The sequence below is a fragment of the Danio rerio genome, chromosome 7 (genome assembly GCF_049306965.1).
Source record: "Danio rerio strain Tuebingen ecotype United States chromosome 7, GRCz12tu, whole genome shotgun sequence".
Classification (NCBI taxonomy): domain Eukaryota; kingdom Metazoa; phylum Chordata; class Actinopteri; order Cypriniformes; family Danionidae; genus Danio; species Danio rerio.
The window spans coordinates 77,967,353-77,986,195 of record NC_133182.1 but is presented as its reverse complement, the minus strand read 5'-3'; the positions used below and the strand labels follow the sequence as shown (position 1 = coordinate 77,986,195).

The 18,843-nt window shown below is 34.3% G+C and overlaps 1 protein-coding gene across 1 annotated transcript in view; it reads left to right on the top strand.

Annotated features, from left to right (window-relative positions):
* The first annotated feature begins 669 nt into the window (after nt 1-669).
* The window catches only part of LOC100147849 (uncharacterized), a 38,961-nt gene continuing 20,787 nt past the window's right edge, over nt 670-18,843 (top strand). Inside the window, exons 1-23 of the mRNA XM_021477626.3 lie at nt 670-879; nt 1,306-1,431; nt 2,397-2,514; nt 3,591-3,729; nt 4,453-4,563; nt 4,660-4,729; nt 4,975-5,115; nt 6,519-6,683; nt 7,485-7,579; nt 7,653-7,779; nt 8,911-9,166; nt 9,271-9,320; nt 9,727-9,827; nt 11,498-11,649; nt 13,350-13,488; nt 13,697-13,801; nt 13,890-14,069; nt 16,032-16,268; nt 17,572-17,728; nt 17,818-17,946; nt 18,198-18,345; nt 18,445-18,488; nt 18,574-18,789. Coding sequence (XP_021333301.3) covers nt 1,326-1,431; nt 2,397-2,514; nt 3,591-3,729; nt 4,453-4,563; nt 4,660-4,729; nt 4,975-5,115; nt 6,519-6,683; nt 7,485-7,579; nt 7,653-7,779; nt 8,911-9,166; nt 9,271-9,320; nt 9,727-9,827; nt 11,498-11,649; nt 13,350-13,488; nt 13,697-13,801; nt 13,890-14,069; nt 16,032-16,268; nt 17,572-17,728; nt 17,818-17,946; nt 18,198-18,345; nt 18,445-18,488; nt 18,574-18,789 — 2,986 coding nt within the window. The 5' untranslated portion in view covers nt 670-879; nt 1,306-1,325. The remainder of the gene's footprint in view (nt 880-1,305; nt 1,432-2,396; nt 2,515-3,590; nt 3,730-4,452; nt 4,564-4,659; nt 4,730-4,974; nt 5,116-6,518; nt 6,684-7,484; nt 7,580-7,652; nt 7,780-8,910; nt 9,167-9,270; nt 9,321-9,726; nt 9,828-11,497; nt 11,650-13,349; nt 13,489-13,696; nt 13,802-13,889; nt 14,070-16,031; nt 16,269-17,571; nt 17,729-17,817; nt 17,947-18,197; nt 18,346-18,444; nt 18,489-18,573; nt 18,790-18,843) is intronic.

The window sequence follows — 18,843 nt, the reverse complement described above, 5'->3', positions numbered from 1 at the left end:
AAGGAATAAACATACATACTAATAGATATTTGTATTTGTCATCTGATGTTTAGTAAATGCATTTAATTAAAGGGTCTTGAGATGTTAAGAACTGTATTATAACCATGTCAATAATATATTATCGCAATGTTATTGTGTATTATCTTCAGGCATTATGTTCCATCCAATAGCAATAAATTCAGGGTTCATGCCACAGATATAACTTTGTATCTACATTTTTGAATGTGCATATTAATCAGCATTTTGAGTTATTAATTAGGTTAGGTTACTTTACTTTATTTATACTCGAAGGTAGATTTAATTTGCAGTCAAGAGTCCTCATCTCATAACAGTGCCACACAAAGGAACTCACATAGTAACAACACCAAATGAGCATTAAGACATAAAACATAAACATAAAAACACTTATAAAGAATAAATGAATAATCACTTCAAGTGTCCACCTCCTCCCCCAAATAAATGTTTAAAACGATCTAAAAAATACAAGTCACCGAAACACCTCTGCTTTAGTCTATGGCTTATTGTAATGTCTAATGTCTGCTGGTGTGAAATTATTTTTCCATCGTTTCGTTCTACAGCTTAATACTAGAAACCTGCAACAATATCAGTGTTTTCCTCCTGGATAGCTACAGTGCTGAATATTTGTGTTTCCTGATTCCCCACAGAATTTCTGCCGTGATATTTTCTCCAGTCCAGTGTTCAGTGACTGCAGAGGTCTGGTGTCCATTGACTCCTTTGTTCAAGTTTGCATTCAAGACTTGTGTCACTGCAACAGCTCTTCTGGAGCTTTCTGCCTGTGTGATACGATCGCTGAGTATTCCAGACAGTGTGTGCATGCAGGAGGAAAACCTGAAGAATGGAGAACTGAGTATTTCTGCCGTGAGTTGCCTCATCTTTGTAGTCCTGCATTCATGTTGGTTTAATATTAAATTTTAGCTGTCAGAGCCGGGTAGTAGTGGATTTTACACTGCAAAAATCAAGTTTTTGACTTGTTTCAAGCCCGAATATCTAAAAATTCTTAAATCAAGAATAGTGTTCTAGACATCAGAAAAGCATGGTCTCGTTTTCAGAAATAATATGTCAAAATGTATTTTTTGCCCTTAAAACAAGCTAAATAATCTGCCAGAGGGGTAAGAAAAAACTAAAATCGTATATAAAACCGAAAACAAGATTACTTTGCTCACCCCATTGGCAGATTATTTCTAGAGCAGAGGTTTCTAAAATAATAACAATAATAATAATCTGAAGTTTAAGCACAAAACTGCACTGCAACTGACTTTTATTTGTTTGTTTTGTATATCACAGCTCATCCTTGCCCAGAAACCATGGTGTACAGCCAGTGTGGAAATCCCTGCACAGACACCTGTACCAACTCTGAAAGAGGACAAGTGTGTGCGCAGCACTGCATTGATGGATGCTTCTGCCCTCCTGGTACAGTTTTTTTTAACCATGGCTTTCTTTACGGACACTTTATTCAAAAACATGTTGATTTACATTTTTACCTTCCTAATCAAAAGTCTTTAGTCAGATTCTGATGCTAAACCACAAATTCCCATTTAAACACAATATACTTAGTGAAGTTTACTTATAGACTAATTTCGAGAGGATCATATGCTTATGCTGCCGGTCCTGCATTATTCCATTTATAATTGACCAATCAGACGATTCCCAAGCACTATAAACACCCTAAGCTTCATATAACAGCTATCTTCATTTTGAAGAATCCCCCCTTCCACCCCTACACCTCCTCTTTTCCTAGATGGGGACACGGTGGTGCAGTGGTTATCGCTGTTGCCTCACAGCAAGAAAGTCACTGGTTCTAGTCCTTACCAAGCCAGCCAAGTTTCTGTGCCGAGTTTACATGTTCTCCCCGTGCTCATGTGAGTTTCACGGGTTCCCCGGTTTCCTCCCACCGTCCAAAAACATGCAACTTAAGTTAATTGACGAATCTAAATTGGCACTACAGACATGCTCCTAGTAATAAGTTATCTCATTCATTAGCTACTACAGCAGAGGAGTTCTTCAGATCTACCTGAGCTCAAACTCCCCTCTCGCCTTGCAAACGGGAGGGAGCCCTGGGCTCGAGGATCTTATGAGGTCTCTCCCGGGACAGCATAAGCTTTATAATCAACATCAGCTTAGTGTAAAGTCTTGAAAGAGTAAATAATACAGAAACTGCTTTATTTGCAATGATGTCATTAATGTATTGCTTGTTGTTTTCTGCCTGTTTTGTATGCCAGGGATTATAAGTGTGACCCATACTGTAAATGAGGATCTGTTAGCTAGCTATTAAATCAGTATTGAGTCTTTCATCATGCTCTTCTGGACACATGCATACTTTCTCAAGTCACAAGGATGAACCATATGACTTATTTTCATCGTTCTCTCGCTTCAAGGCACTGTTTATGACGATATCCATCAGAGCGGCTGTATACCATACACTGAATGCTCCTGCGTCCTCGGCGGGAAAATATACGCCTCTGGGGAAAACTACACCAGCAACTGCAGAGACTGGTGAGCCTCTCAGAAATGACACTTTACCAGCTTTAAAAAAAAAATGACTGTCATTAGTTAACGCTATTTATTGCTGTTTTTCCTCACAGTATAATTTAACTTTAAACTATACGTTTTAGTTTAATCTAAATCAAAAATATGTATTGTGTGTTAAATTACATTCACATTTAGAGACACTAAATTAATTTTTCCTTTTGCATAAAGTAGAAAACGACCTTTTTTATCCTTAGATCAAAGTAAAATCTAACTTTGGACCAACCTAAAAAACAACTGGACTTTGTTGAAAATAAATATGTATTTTATACAAATATTTAATCTGCCCAAGGGGGAAAAGTACATCGACTCAAAGGTTAAATATTGTTTTATAGACTATAAGTGGGTCAACTTAATATCAAAACCCAAGAAAAGTTGTACTTTGGACTAAACTATAATAAAAAATGCAATGTATAGACTATACTAACTGTTAGACTAATTTCTATTCAATTTATTTAATTTTGAGCATATAGGCACAAAATTATGTTTATTATTCTGAATATCAAATAATAATTATAGTACTATATTATTATATATTATATTTATTTTTCTTAATAACATATAATAATAGTAGTATTAATAATATATAGACTAGCTATTGCTGGTTACTTTATTTTCAAGATCTGCTGGTGCTTTCAGTACTATTTGTCATGCAAGATGGTGACCAGACTCGCATTAGAAATACATCAAATCTGAAAGCACGTGTCGTCACATGACATTAAAACTGCTGGATTAAAGTAAAAATATTACTTTGAGAAATTGTAAATGTTTTAAAGTTTACCTAGGGTGTTTTTTTTTTTTTTTTTTTTTTTGCTATTTGAATAAGTGAATGAATTGAATAACTGAATTTAGCGTGCAAATTAAAAAACATAGTATAAAATCAGAAACCATAACTTTTCTCTTAACCCAAAATAAAAAGGTCTGACTGAAAGACACAGGTGTTTCACTTATTTCAGTGTGTTTAAAGTTCACCCTCACTGTTTGCTCTTAATTATGCAATGTTTAAATAAAAGCTCATTTGGTCATTGTTATTTCTCCTTCAGCACCTGTGACCAGGGGCAGTGGGATTGTTACATTAAGGATTGTCCCCATTCATGTTCAGTGGAGGGCGGATCCCACATTACCACATTTGATGGAAAAGCATACACATTTCACGGAGACTGCACTTACGTCCTGTCCAAAGTATGTACATCTCTGAGCTTGAAGACAATTCTATTTATATGACCGCTGTACAGGACATTATATACTACTGAAGACACAATCATTAGTCCTGTGAAATGTTTATAAATTTTCAAATATTTCCTAAGTGATGTTTACAGTATTTTCCATCATATTTTGTATCTGGAGAAAGTTATTATTATTATTATTATTATTATTATTATTGTTATTATTATTTTTGTATTATTAAATAATTGAATAAATCTTTTTTCTGCTCAGATCATTATTATTATTAACCTTCTTAAGAAATTATAATTTTTTGATTGGCTAAAAAACAACCTAATTAACACTAATTAACCCAGTTAACCCTTTAAATGTCACTTTAAGCTGTTTACTAGTATTTTGAAAAATAATTAGTCAAATATTATGTAGTTTCATTGTGGCAAAGTTAAAGTAAATGACATAGAAATTTGTGATAATTTTTTTTTTTTTAAATATGCACACACAAATCTTTTGTTAAACAGCACTTGGGAAATAACTGAAAAAGTATTAAAGTTTCAAATGAGGGCAATGAATTTAGTTTACAACTATATGCATTTCTGCAAATTAAAAATGTAAATATTGTGATGCAGTGTACATAATGTTTTTAAATAAATATATATTTAATGCAATTGTTATTTGCATTTACTTTAATTTATAATTCTCAGCGGTTTTCAGCTCAATTAAATGTATTTTATCTTCTGATAGCATTGCTCTGGCACAGAATTCACAGTTCTAGGAGACCTGGTGAAATGTGGTCTGACTGAGACCGAAACCTGTCTGAAGGCAATAACCGTGGCGTTGTTTGATGGAATTACTGTAAGTATTAAATGAATTAGGGGAAAAAAATCATGTTTTGCATAAAAGGCTTAATAACAGCTTTACAACCCCTTTATAAACCTTTTATGCACACAGGTTATTAATGTGGACTCCAGCGGAAACGTTGAGGTCAACAGAATAGTTGCTCAACTTCCACTTTTTACATGTAAGTCTATGGCAAAGCAACAAAATCAAAGCATCAGTTTCTGCTACAATAATGCAGTTACTTTTGTCCCCCCTACGTTAACACAATACAGCACAATGTGAATAAATAGAATGAAATACATTGATAACAAAGATAAGATGTATATTATCTATGCAAATGATGCAACTATGCAAAATTAACTATTACAAAAAATCAAATCTTCCCTCATGTATTAATAATGTTGCATGCTGTTATCTGATTTCCAGCTTCAGTGAGTGTTTTCAAGCCCTCCTCATTCTACATCATCATTGAAGCTCCGCTGATTGGGCTTCGTCTGGAGATCCAGCTGGTGCCAATAATGCAGCTTTACATCACAGCCAATTCAGTGTATCAAGGAGAAACATGTGGTATTTATCTCTATTCTTTCTTTATTTATTACATGTTTGTTATATTTAACCCTTTCATGCACTATCAACTAGCAGAATCAACTATAGTTATAAAAACATCCATCTGGAAATTTCAAACAGGATTTTTAATGTTTTGTACGTATAGATTTGATCAAGTGGTATTTGCCTACATACAAGTCTGAATATTTTCTGGCTTAAAAGTGAAGAAACAACTCTGTCCTAATTTGAACTCTTTTATGAAGTAAACCACCCGATTCAAATGTTATCATTTGATTGAATGGGTGTTATTAGTGGTTATAAGCTGATATATATGGGCCAGTAGGGGCCTTCTGCGCCTACTAGTAGGCTCAGAAGGCTGTAATCATCCATCCACATGGTTAATCAGCTATACTAATAGAGAAGACTCCAGATCCAGATCTGTTTTTACATTACTGTGACGGTTGGGTTTTGGTTTGGCGTAGTAAAATACAATTAATGGGAAATTTAATAAATAATATAAATAATGTAAGTGTATAATCGTAACCGTACCGTAAATAACCGTAAGTGATCTATAGCTGATTAACCATGTGGATGGATGATTACAGATTACTAGTAGGCGCAGAAGGCCCCTATACTGGCCCATATTTATCAGCTGATAACCACTGATAACGCCCATTTAATCGAGTTAACTCAATTAAAGAGGTGTTTTAGCATCACTTTGCCAGAATTTCTTCATCATAATATCTTAAGTCAAAAAAATGTACGTGTAATAAAATTAGCTGGCTTTTATTGTTATTTATTTTATTGTTATTTGTATATTGTTTATTCTTGAAAATAGCTTCTTTATTCTGCTGTATTATGAAAATAGCCTGAGATGCAGACATGCCATTAAATTAAAATATAGTACTATTATTACTCAGATATAATAAATCTTCATGTTTATTTATTTATTTTAAGTGACCCCGGATCACGAAAATAGTTGTAAGTCTCATTTTTTTAAAAACTGAGATTTACACACCATCTGAAATAGGAATATATAAGCTTTCTATTGATCTATTATATTATATTACAATGTTTGGTTGAGATAAAACTAAGGGCTCAATAAAATCATAATATTAAGAAAATCACCTTTAAAGTTGTGCTAATTAGGTTCTTAACCATGCACATCACTAATTAAATTCAGTAGCAAAAGAGTTTTGATATATTTACAGTGGTACTAAATATTTTCATAAAACAAGATCTTTACTTAATACTAAAAATATGTATAATTTAATAAATGTATTGTTGTTTATTCATACAAAAACTGAAGGTTTTGCGGTCCAGGGTCACATATATCTTTGAAGTCTTTATGTTTTCTACCTGTACTATATATCTTCATTTAACTGTATGCCGTAGATTAATTGAGGTAATAATTCGATCCTCAGGTCTTTGTGGCAATTACAACAACATGGAGGCTGATGACTTCACAACCATCGGTGGACTCCGGGAAGGAACAGCTCTGGATTTTGCCAACACCTGGAAAACAAGAGCAAGCTGCCCAGATGTTAAGAGAAGCTTTGAGAACCCGTGCAGTCTGAGCACAGAAAACGGTATGAATTATCATCATGGGGTTTACAGAATACATACTGATGTTATAACTCTAAAATACCATTAAATATTCACCTAAAAAAATACTTACAAGACTCAAGTGATTCTAAAACTTTATGATTTTTTTCTTCTGTCGAAAACGAAACAAATTAATCAGAAGAATGTCTTAAAAGTGCAGAAATTGTTGGATAAAGCTTAAATTAATCAATGTATGTTATAATAATGTAGTTAATATTGTCTAATAGTGTATAAAAACTGCAAATAAACAGAATCAAATATTTGGTCACACTTGTATTTTAAGGCAGGGGTGTCAAACTGAGTTCCTGGAGGCCTGCAGCCCTACACACTTTAGTTCCAACCCTGCTTCAGCACACTTACCTGGAGGTTTCAAACAAGCCTGAAGGACTCAATTAGTCTGACCAGGTGTGTTTAATTAGGGTGGAGACTAAACTGTGCAGAGCTGTGTTATATAGAGTTTGACATCTCTGTTTTCAGGTGAAAATACGAAGTGATACTAAATATTTTATATCATTATATACATTATTGTGTAAATTTATATACTAAAATAAACACTTTTAGTAGAAACTCATTTAGTGCTCATAGTAGAAACAGAAAAAAATAGTATGGAAGTCAATGGCAATTTTTTCAGCAATTTAGTATTTTCATTTGTGTTCAACAGTAGAAAGAAACTCGGACAGGTTTTAAATAAGTGGAGGATGAGTAAATGATTACAGTTTTCATTTTTTGCGTGAACTGACCCTTTGTTCATTTGTCAAGTAAACGGGTGTTTTGTTGTTTGACAGAGCAATATGCACAGCACTGGTGTTCCCTGCTGTCTGATTCCTCGTCAGTTTTTGCTCCGTGTCACACTGAAGTCAACCCTGAAGTCTACAAAGCAGTGAGTCGCATGGCTTTCCCTCTCGTTTTTAACCCATTGAAGAGTTTTCTCTAAATGTGGCCGTATTTTCCAGAACTGCATCTACGACAGCTGTAACTGTGAGAGGAGCGAGGACTGCATGTGTGCTGCTTTATCGTCATACGCACACGCTTGTGCCGCCAGAGGGATCCTGCTTGAGGGATGGAGAGACGCTGCATGCAGTAAGCCTTTTTCTTTTCTTTTTTTAGAAACGGCTGATAGCTTCTTGGCCAACTTTTTTTGTATTTTAATTAATTATTATTTTTTGTGTGTGTGTAGCATATTCACAATTGTGTAGAAAATATTATAAGTGGTATATTGTCAGTGTTTGTACGCTTTCTTAAATGGTCTAATGTTCTTGTTTAGGACATTCCATTCTGCATATGCAATACATCAATTATTTATTGCTTATTTGCTTTTAGAACCATACAAAGTAGCACATACAGAACAAAATAGGAGGAAAAACATACTGTGAAAGTAAAGCAAGACACAAAACAAATTAAGTCAAAACAAAAGCACAAAAAATGTAAATAAATTAAATAAATTATGAATGATTGTTATACCCTCTCTCTGAATAGAAACATACACACATGCATGCACACATACATGCACAAATGTATGTTTGAAAATGTTATATATGATTAGTATAGAACTATATATATATATATATATGTTAATGTATAAATACACAACTATATAAAAATATTTCAAAGAAAGAGAAGTTGGAATGAAAGAAAATAAATAATAATAACAATTTATTATTATTATTATTGTTAAAATTATTGTTATTATTATTAATTATTAATTATCATTATTATTTTTCTTTTTACAAAACCACAACAGGAAGAGAATTGAGACACGCTAACTAATTTCTAATAACTGATTTGTTATCAGTTTTGCTGACAGCACATAATATTAGACTAGATATTCTTCAGGATACTAGTATTAAGCTTAAAGTGACATTTAAAAAACTTCACTATTAAGGTTAATTAGGCAAGTTAGGGAAGGCAAGTCATTGTAAGTGGTTTGTTTTGTAGACAATTAAAAGAAAAGCTTAAGGCGGCTAATAATATTGACCTTAAAATAGTTTTAAATTGAAAAAACAAAACAAAAATTATTCTAGCCAAAATAAAGCAAATAATAATTTCTTAAAATTATTATAAAAAATATCAGAAATACTGTAAAAATTTCCTTGCACTTGAGAAATATTTAAAAAGGAACAAATATTTCAGAGGAGGGTGAATAATTTCGCCCTTAACTGTATTTTTGCGTATGCTCATCAGGTTGATGAATCTTCCTATTTTTCCCCTCAGTGAAATACACAGAAACCTGCGCCGCCACCACAGTTTACTCATATCAGATGACGAGCTGCGGGCGCACATGCAGGTCTCTCAGCCAGGCTGACGGTTCCTGCACCCATGATCATGTGCTGGTGGACGGCTGCGGCTGTGCTGAAGGAAAGTACATGAATGAGAACGGAGACTGTGTTGAAGCTGCCGCCTGCTCCTGTTACGATTCAGGCAAAGTCGTTGCTTTAGGAGAGACCATCTCCAAAGACGGAGGATCATGGTATGCACATTTCTGCTAAATTCAATATTTGTGGGGTCACACTTCAGAATATTGGACAACTGTTTAATCAATGTATTTTAATCGCATGTATGTTTAAATTTCAGTATTTGCCAGCAAGGGAAACTGAGCTGCTCTGGTGTATCAAATGGAGAAGGTATGTATGTGAATCAGGGTCGCTCCAGCCAATTGCATAACAGCTACTACTGGGGAGGCAGGACTAAAGATAGCACAGCCCAATCTGATTGGACGAATTTAGATAACTAATGCATAAAGTAAAAGGATGGGTCAGCAGTGTAATTAAGGATGCTATAACATGCAGTTATCCAATCAATCTAAAGTACAATGTAAAAAACTATTTACACATTCAGTACAAATGATTAGTTTCAGAGTAAGTACAATAAGCAAGGCCATTAATACAAAGTGGGAACGTATATTAAACCTACATTGAAGCCATTTCAGGTTTACACACTGATAACAAGCAGTGATTCTGTTATATTTAACATCCAGTACCTTAAAGTGATTTTACTGTTGTTCTCAAGTCTACAAATCTTTCATTTCAGAGTGCACAGAGCCAATGAGGTTTTTCAACTGCTCGAGCGCCAGTCCCGGGTCAGAGGGAGCAGAGTGTCAGAAGAGCTGCAACACACTTGACATGGCCTGCGTGAGTAGAAACAGTAATATTTATTGCACATTATTATTACTAAAAATATATATTATTATGTTGATGTTAATCTCTTAATATTTTAAGGCACAATTCTCAAAATTAACAAACCATTAACTTTGACTTTTGCACAATTCAACATTTACTAATGCACTATTAACATCCAATTCCTGCTTGTTAACGTTGGTTAATGCACTGAGTTAACAAACTAAAAAACAACTGTATTTTCATTGACTAATGATAACTAACATAAACAAATACTATTGTTCAGTGTTTGTTTATGTTAGTAAATGCTTTATCATTAACTAATACAACCTTATTATAAAGTGTTACCATTTATCTTAAGTAAGTATACACGCTATTAACTACTGGCATACTACCTGTCTATTAGTATAATATTAACTGTTTATTAGTAGCTATTGACCTTATTCTCCGCAGATGAGCGGGCGCTGCCATTTGAATCTTTTTGGCACGAGACTTCCGGTCTCATTCACTTCCATTCATTTTTAGACATTAAAAACTGCTCGTTTCGCTGTTTGATGTTGCAAACTGATATTTCCTTGTTTTATTATTCTACTTGGTCTGTATAGTCATGCAAACATTTGTTTGTAGAGCAAGTAGTTTGACCGTTTTTTGCCGTTTATTATTCCTTGTCATTTCTCCCATAGGCGACTGAAACGGAAGTTCTAAGACAATCGCGAAAACAGGCGCACTTCCGCATTTTAGAATAAGGTCAATAAAGTATGATTATTTTTTACATCCCCAATCCTATACCCTAAATCTAAACCCATTTACTACCTTAATAACTATTAATAAAAGCAGTAAACTAGTTGGTTATTGAGCTACAAGTCATAGTTAATGGTTTGTTAACAGTATGAATTGTGACCTAAAATAAAGTGTTACCAAAATGTAATGAGAGAAATTATGACGTGATCTCCTTTAGATTGTATGTACAGTCTAAGGTAACTGGAAATACCTAAACCCTGAATGTTGTGTATTTTTATTATTTATTATTATACATTTATAGTATTTTATTTTATTAGTATTATTATTCTGTATCATATTGTTATTGATTTATTTAATTAATTATGTTTTTTATGCAGAGCGCTGTTAAATATGATATTAAATCAGTTGTATTACTGTCAGTTTTTTTTTTTAAGATGGGAATGTTATACTGTTTTAAAAATCTAAAAATAAAAATGAAGAAATTTTCAGTACACTCAGTAAACTCCTAATTTGCTGCTTATTAATAGTCATGGAGGATTAGAGATGTAGAAAAAGATCACACTTCCTCCGGTTGCACAGACGATGCTTAAGGCTAGTCTTAGATTAAATTGCATGTTTGAGCTGTCTTAACTGAAAGTAACTTGCAGTTAGATATCTTAAAATACCTTAGTGGCATTGTTTTGTCTCCAGAATTCACACCAATAATGTTTTTTATAGCTTATTTATAAAAGTGGCTTTAATATGCTAATTTAACTAAGTTCTAGTCCTGATTTAAGCTAAGCCTTGTTTGTGAAACTAGACCTATAAGTATTAATATATCTTGATAATAGGCAGGTGATAAGCCAGTAGTTAATGGTGAGAATTGATCCTTAAATTACAATTTGACCTTAACTTGTAATGAAAGGTTACATAGTGAATGTGTTTTGTATATGGACTGCATGCAGATCAGCACAGGGTGTGTTTCTGGCTGTGTGTGTCCTTCTGGACTGGTGTCTGATGGGAACGGTGGCTGTATCGATAAAGACCAGTGTCCCTGCATCCATAATGGACACACCTACCAGTCTGGAGAAAGCATTAAGATTGACTGTAATACATGGTGGGTTTAGCTCTTTAAGATTGTCTGTGTGTGTATGTAATAATTTGTATGTGGTTTACAGGGACTCGAAGTTGAATAATAACATGGGTATGACCATGTACTTTATTAAGCTGGTTTAGATTATTTAAAAAGCTTAAAAACCATATTTAAGGGGGTGTTATGACATTTAAAAATTGCCATGGGTTTCCTATTAGGGTTAGGTTTTGTGTTTAGGTGGAGTAGGGCCATATAATAAGTGTTTTATTGTATAAAATACGTTGCGACTATGGAGTGTCCCTGTAAACCATGTATACAAATATGTGTAGGGACATATTTTTGGTCCCCATAAGGAAAACAACTCACAAATCATCCAGAATGAAGTATCAACTGCTCATTGTTACCAGTGAGGGTTGTGTTTAGGGATAGGGGTGGGGTAGGGCCATATGATAAGCATTTTTTTGCTGTATAATGGATTATTTGCTGGATAATCTGCTGTACACCTATGTAGTGTCCCTGTAAACCATGTATACAAGTATGCATGTGTGTGCGGTCTTGTTATTCCTTACATTCTGAGGAGCAAATAAACCAACAAGTATAGTAATACCAGTAGATTTCGACCTTGTGGGGACATATTGTTGGTCCCAATGAGGAAAACGGCTCATAAATCATCATTTATTTTTACTGTTTAAAATATATTATGCCTATGGAGTGTCCCTCTAAACTAGAGGTGTCGAAACTCGGTCCTGGAGGGCCGGTGTCCTGCAGATTTTAGCTCCAACCTGCCTCAACACACCTGCAAGGATGTCTCTAGAAAGCCTTTAAGGGCTTGATTAGCTTGCCCAGGTGTGTCTGATTGAGTTTGGAATTAAACTTTGCAGGACACCGGCGTTTCAGGACCGAGTTTGGACACCCCTGCCCATAACCATGTATGAAAGTGTGTGTGTGGTCCTATTATTCCTAACATTCTGATGATTAAATATACCCACTAATATAACAATACCAGTAGATGTGGACCTTGTGGGGTCATATTGTTTCCATGAGGAAAACGGCTCATAAATCATAATTTTGTTTACTGTATAGAATATATTATGCTTATGGAGTGTCCCCCTAAGCCATTTATACAAGTGTGCGTGTGGTCCTGTTATTCCTCACATTCTGAGGACCAAATATACCCACAAGTTTAGTAAAACCAGTAGATTTCGACCATGGGGACATATTGTTGGTCCCCATGAGAAAAACAGCTCATAAATTATCCAGATTTAAGTATTTTTAAATGTCAAAGTGCTAATTGTTACCTGTGAGAGTTGGGTTTAGGGTTAGGAGTGGATTATAATACACGTTTTTGCTGTCTAAAATACATTACGCTTATGGAGTGTCCCTGTAAACCATGTATACAAGTATATGTGTGTGTGTGTGTGTGTGTGTGTGTGTGGTCCTGTTATTCTTCATATGTTTAAGAAAAAATATACCCACACATATAGCAATACCTGTAGATTTTGACCTTGTGGGGACATATTGTTATTCCCTAAGAGGAAAATGGCTCATAAATCATTCAAAGGTAAGCATTTTGAAAGTGTAAAACTCCAAACTGTTACCTGTGAGGGTTGGGTTTAGAAAAAGGGTTTGGGAAAGAAAATGCAGCCTGTACAGTACGGCAATAGTGAGTCCTCATAAAACATGAAAACCCAAACATGTGTGCTTAACTATTTCTTGTTTTCTAGTTCCTGCCAGAACAGACGATGGACTTGCACCACAAACCAGTGCAGTGCCACATGCAGCATCTATGGAGATGGACATTACAGAACATTTGATGACAAAAGATACGTCTTTAGTGGAAACTGCGAATACAGCCTCGTTCAGGTATTCACTCTGCACTTAAAATAATTGTAAAATTTCCAAAAGCCTCCAGATAATTCTAGAGTCCTTTGCTAGAGATCTTTCGGTTTGTTTTGGTGGGTTTTTGCATGCGTATTTGGTTGTTTTTGTTCTGTTTTCTGTTACTTTCAATAAAAATGAAATAAAATACAACAAATAATTAACAAAAATCTAACCTTTACACCCTGTGCAGGACTTCTGCAACAGCACCTCCGGCACTTTCAGAGTCATCACTGAAAACATTCCCTGCGGATCCACCGGCACCACTTGCTCCAAGGCGATCAAGCTTTTCCTTGGAGTGGGTTAACTCTTGACATTCACTAAAGCCATCATAGCAAACATTAAAATACTACAGATTAAACATCGACATGTCTTTTATATTTCAGAGCAATGAGCTGAGACTGACTGATGGATCCTTCCAAGTTGTTCGCAGAGACGCGGGAGAGGAGATTCCCTACCAGATGCGAACCATGGGGCTTTACTTGGTGATCGAGACCAAAAATGGCCTGATGCTCATATGGGACAGAAAAACAACTATACACATCAAACTGGGACCAGAGTATAATGTGAGTAAGATAAAAGGTCTATTATCATTCATGTCAGTCCTCAGGATTTTGGATTTGAGTCAGAAGAGATCCATAAAAATCAATCAATGATCAAATCTTTACTTTAGGACATCCAAAACATACAATGCATTTTGTTAAGTGTTTGTTTACAATTGTTTTTATTTAATATTATCTCTGGATTTTAGCATATTACCATTCTTAAAACATGTTTCTTTTCTAGTTCAGTTTAGAGTTTAAACATATATGGACTCGAGTCTTTTTGTAAATATATAGATTCATTTTATACTTTTATATTTTTTTGTGCCTAAAAAACAACAACAACTTTTCCCCAAATCTCACACATTTTTGTGACTTAATGTTGTTGCATGTACATTAGAGCATTAAGTTCATCTGAAAGTGAAAGTTTATGCAAGTAAAATGTGTGTTTTTAATTTGTAAAAAAAACAATACTGCAACATTTATGTTGTTTAATGCTGTTTGGATTTAAATAAATATGTGGGTTTATAAGCATTTAAAGCAAATATGAGTTAATTAAATTAAATTCTATTTCAGTGTTAATACTTTTATCATAACTGGTTCACACCAGTGCTGGGCAGAAATTACTCACATTCAAAATATAAGTTTGTTTTGACATAATATACACTACCATTCAAAAGTTTGGGGTCAGTTTTTTTATTATTATTATTAATTTTATTTAATAATTTAAATAAATTATTCTGTTCATCAACGCAGCATTTATTAAAGAAAAAAATGTAAAAAAATATTTATTTATTAAATATTCATTCATTACTTATTGTATGTAGTTTAAAATGAAATTATTACTCCAGTCACTATTGCTTTAATTACTAATACCATTATTATTATTATTATTAATATTAATATGAATAATTAATATTAGAGTAATTTCTAAAGGATCATGTGAAGACTGAAGTAATAAAGCTGAAAATTCATCATTAAAATCACTGGAATAAATTATTTAATTAAATCATAAACTACTTTTGAACTGTTATTTTATACAGTGCAATAACATTCCAGAATTTTTGATGAAATAAATGCACCCTTGGTGAGCAGAATGAGCTTAGTTTAAAACATTTAAAAATATTTCCGACCCCGAAACTTTTGACCGATAGTGTATGTGTGTGTAGTATAAATATATTTCATATGTATATGTGAAAGTACACACACACACATATATATATATATATATATATATATATATATATATATATATATATATATATATATATATATATATATATATAAAATAAACAATTTCTCAAATATTTGCATGCACGTGTGTATTTATATACACATAATGAATAAATATACACACAGTACACACACATATATTATCTCAAAACAAACATTTATTTTGAATGCGATTAATCTTTACACAGGACTATTTTACATTTTGACATTTCGAACATACTATACATATGTCACATACAATAAAATATCAACTCTATAGTATCTAATAATATTATATAAATTAAATTCCCACTGTGATTTATGACTGTTGTTGGCTTCATCCTCTATTATTGACCTTATTCTGCGATGTGGAAGTGTGCTCCATTATGTGATTGTTTTAGAATTTTTGATTCAGTTTCCTATAGGAGAAATGACTAAGAATAATAAATGGCAGTAAACAGTCAAACTATTTGCTCTATAAACAAGTGTTCATGAATATACATAAGAACTGTATATATATATATATATATATATATATATATATATATATATATATATATATATATATATATATATAGTGAGAAAATATCAGTTTGCAACATCAAGCAGCAAAAAAAGTCATTTTATCATCTATAAATCAATGGAAGTAAATGAGTCTGGAAGTCTCGAGCCAAAAAGCTCCAATGGCTGCACCTTCTTGAACATCAAGAATAAGGTCAATATAAACAGAATCAAAAATGCATGTCAGTAATACTCTTCTATTCTGATGAACAGGGCCGTGTTTGTGGTTTGTGTGGAAACTATGACGGGAACGCGAACAATGACTTCACCACACGCACTCAAGCAGTTGCTGTCCAAGCCCTTGATTTCGCAAACAGCTGGAAACTTTCCAGTTGTCCAGATGCAACCCTCATCCAAGATCCATGCGCCCATAATCCATACAGAGAGGCCTGGGCACAGAGACAGTGCAGCATCATTACTAGCAGCGTCTTCTCAGCCTGCCATTCACAGGTACTTGCACTCCATTCATTCATTCAGTTTCCTTCGGCTTAGTCCCTTTATTCATCAGGGGTCGCCACAGCGGAATGAACTGCCAACTTACACTATCCAGCATATGTTTTACACAGTGGATGCCTTTCCAGCTGCAAACCAGCACTGGGAAACACCCATACACACTCATTCACACACACACTCATACACTACGGCCAATTTAGTTCATTCAATTCCCCTATAGCGCATGTTTTTGGACTGTGGGAGAAACCGGAGCACCTAGAGGAAACCCACGCCAACACATGGATGCCAACTGGCAAAACCAGCAAATTTCTTGCTGTGAGGTGACAGTGCTTACCCATAAGCCACATTGTCTCCCACACTCCAATCACAATAAGCTAAATGTTTTTTTTATATACACTTAATTCTGATTGGTCAATGACAGCATTCAAAAGTATGTTATTCTCAGATAACAACCAGTGAAACGAATAACACAGGTTCATCTGGAAGCTCTGAATCATTTTGACTGATTTATTAAAATTCATATTTATATAAGCCCTTCAGTCTCATGCATTGCAGCTGATTAACTTGGCAGGCTTTATTATGCGAAAACAATTGCCTAGATGTATTTTCCCTTAATTATCAATTCTAAAAAAAACCTGAGAACTTGAGATATGTTTTGCACAATCATAATATTGTGAAACCCACTTTAAAACATTGATTTACTGCACTAATAATTCTTTCCCAAAAAATTATTTCCGACTAGCATGAATTAATCCAAGCAAACAATAATATTTTAGAGATAAACCACTGTTCCTCATTGAATGCTGAGATTGCATCTAGAGTATTCATTGATTCCTTCATTTTCTTTTCGACTTAGTCCCTTTATTAATCTGTTTTAGGCAGCGGATGCCCTTTCAGCTGCAACCCATCACTGGGAAACATCTAGAGCAGGGGTCATCAAACTTGTTCCTGGAGGGCCGGTGTCCTGCAGATTTTAGCTTCAACCCTAAACAAACACACCTGAACCAGCTAATCAAGGTCTTACTAGGTATACTTGAAACACCCAGGCAAGTGTGTTGAGGCAAGTTGGAGCTAAACACTGCAGGGTCACCGGCCCTCCAGGACCAGGATTGGGTATCCTGATCTAGAGTATTAACATTTATTAATACAATATTTCCATTATTGCTAAACCTGCTTGTTAAACTGGTATAAACATGCCGATAAACCTTGATTCTACATAAACAACCGGCTGGATGTACATTATCCATTACTTGTCTTAAAATCAAATGGCAGCTCCATTATTATGAATACGGCTTTACAGGTCGATCCATCTCCGTTCTACGATGCCTGTGTGAGAGACGCATGCGCCTGTGATAGTGGTGGAGATTATGAGTGTTTTTGCACTGCTGTAACAGCTTATGCACAAGCCTGCAATGAGGCCGGAGCTTGTGTTGCCTGGAGATCTCCGAAAATTTGCCGTAAGTGCCTGAAAGCTGTATCAAACATGCTGTGAAGGACTGACTATAAACCTGAATCCTGAACTTTAAGGTTTCTCTTTTTATTGCAGCCTTGTTCTGTGATTATTACAACCCTCCCGGTGAATGTGAGTGGCATTACAAACCTTGCGGAGCTCCTTGCATGAAGACATGCAGAAATCCAGATGAACAGTGCTCAAACCAGATACCAGCGCTTGAAGGTGATTATGTTATTATTAATCAGTATTTATAGTGTTATAAAGCAATGCTATGACATGAACTATATTCTGTATACTTTTAAATACCTATTTTAATCATAGTGTTTTCAGCGTATACATAAAACTGTAGATACTCTACAAGTAATTTAGTTAATTGTTGAAGAATATCTTGGAAACATTTGTCACACATTATAGATGGAGTGTTTGTGTTTTCATGTATATAAAATAAATCTGATTTGTACAATAATTTGTAGGTTGCTATCCCCAATGCCCTCAAGAGCAGCCTGTTTTTGATGAGGATAACATGAAGTGTGTGAAGCAGGAAGAGTGTGGCTGTTTTGTTGACATGGAACATTATGAGGTTGGAGAGCAAGTGCCAACTACAGAGAACTGTCAGTCATGGTATGTGTGTATTTTTAACTTACACACCTGTATCTAATTTGTGTCCCAAGTATATTTCAAACAGATTACATGTGATACATGTGCTTTTTCCCCAATTAGTAACTGTTCATCAACTGGAGTTATTTGTGAATTTGATATAAATGGTAAGATCTCTCATATTTCAGTTATAGTTTAGTTTAAAATGGTATAAAAAAGATATGTTTTCTTATACTTTTGCTTCATTTTCAGCATGCAGATGCCAATACAATAATGATACATACTATTATGGAGACATCATTTATCACACAACGGATGGACTTGGAGGCTGTATCACAGGCATATGTTCAGTCAATGGCACTATTGAAAGAAGTATAGATCCTTGTGAAACAACAACAGTCCCAACGACCACATCCAGCTTGATCACAACACCAACCCCGACAACAGTTTTTGTCTTCAGCACTCCAGGTACTTTTTTCATGTCTACAGTCGTGTTTATTCTTAATATATGGATAAAATATA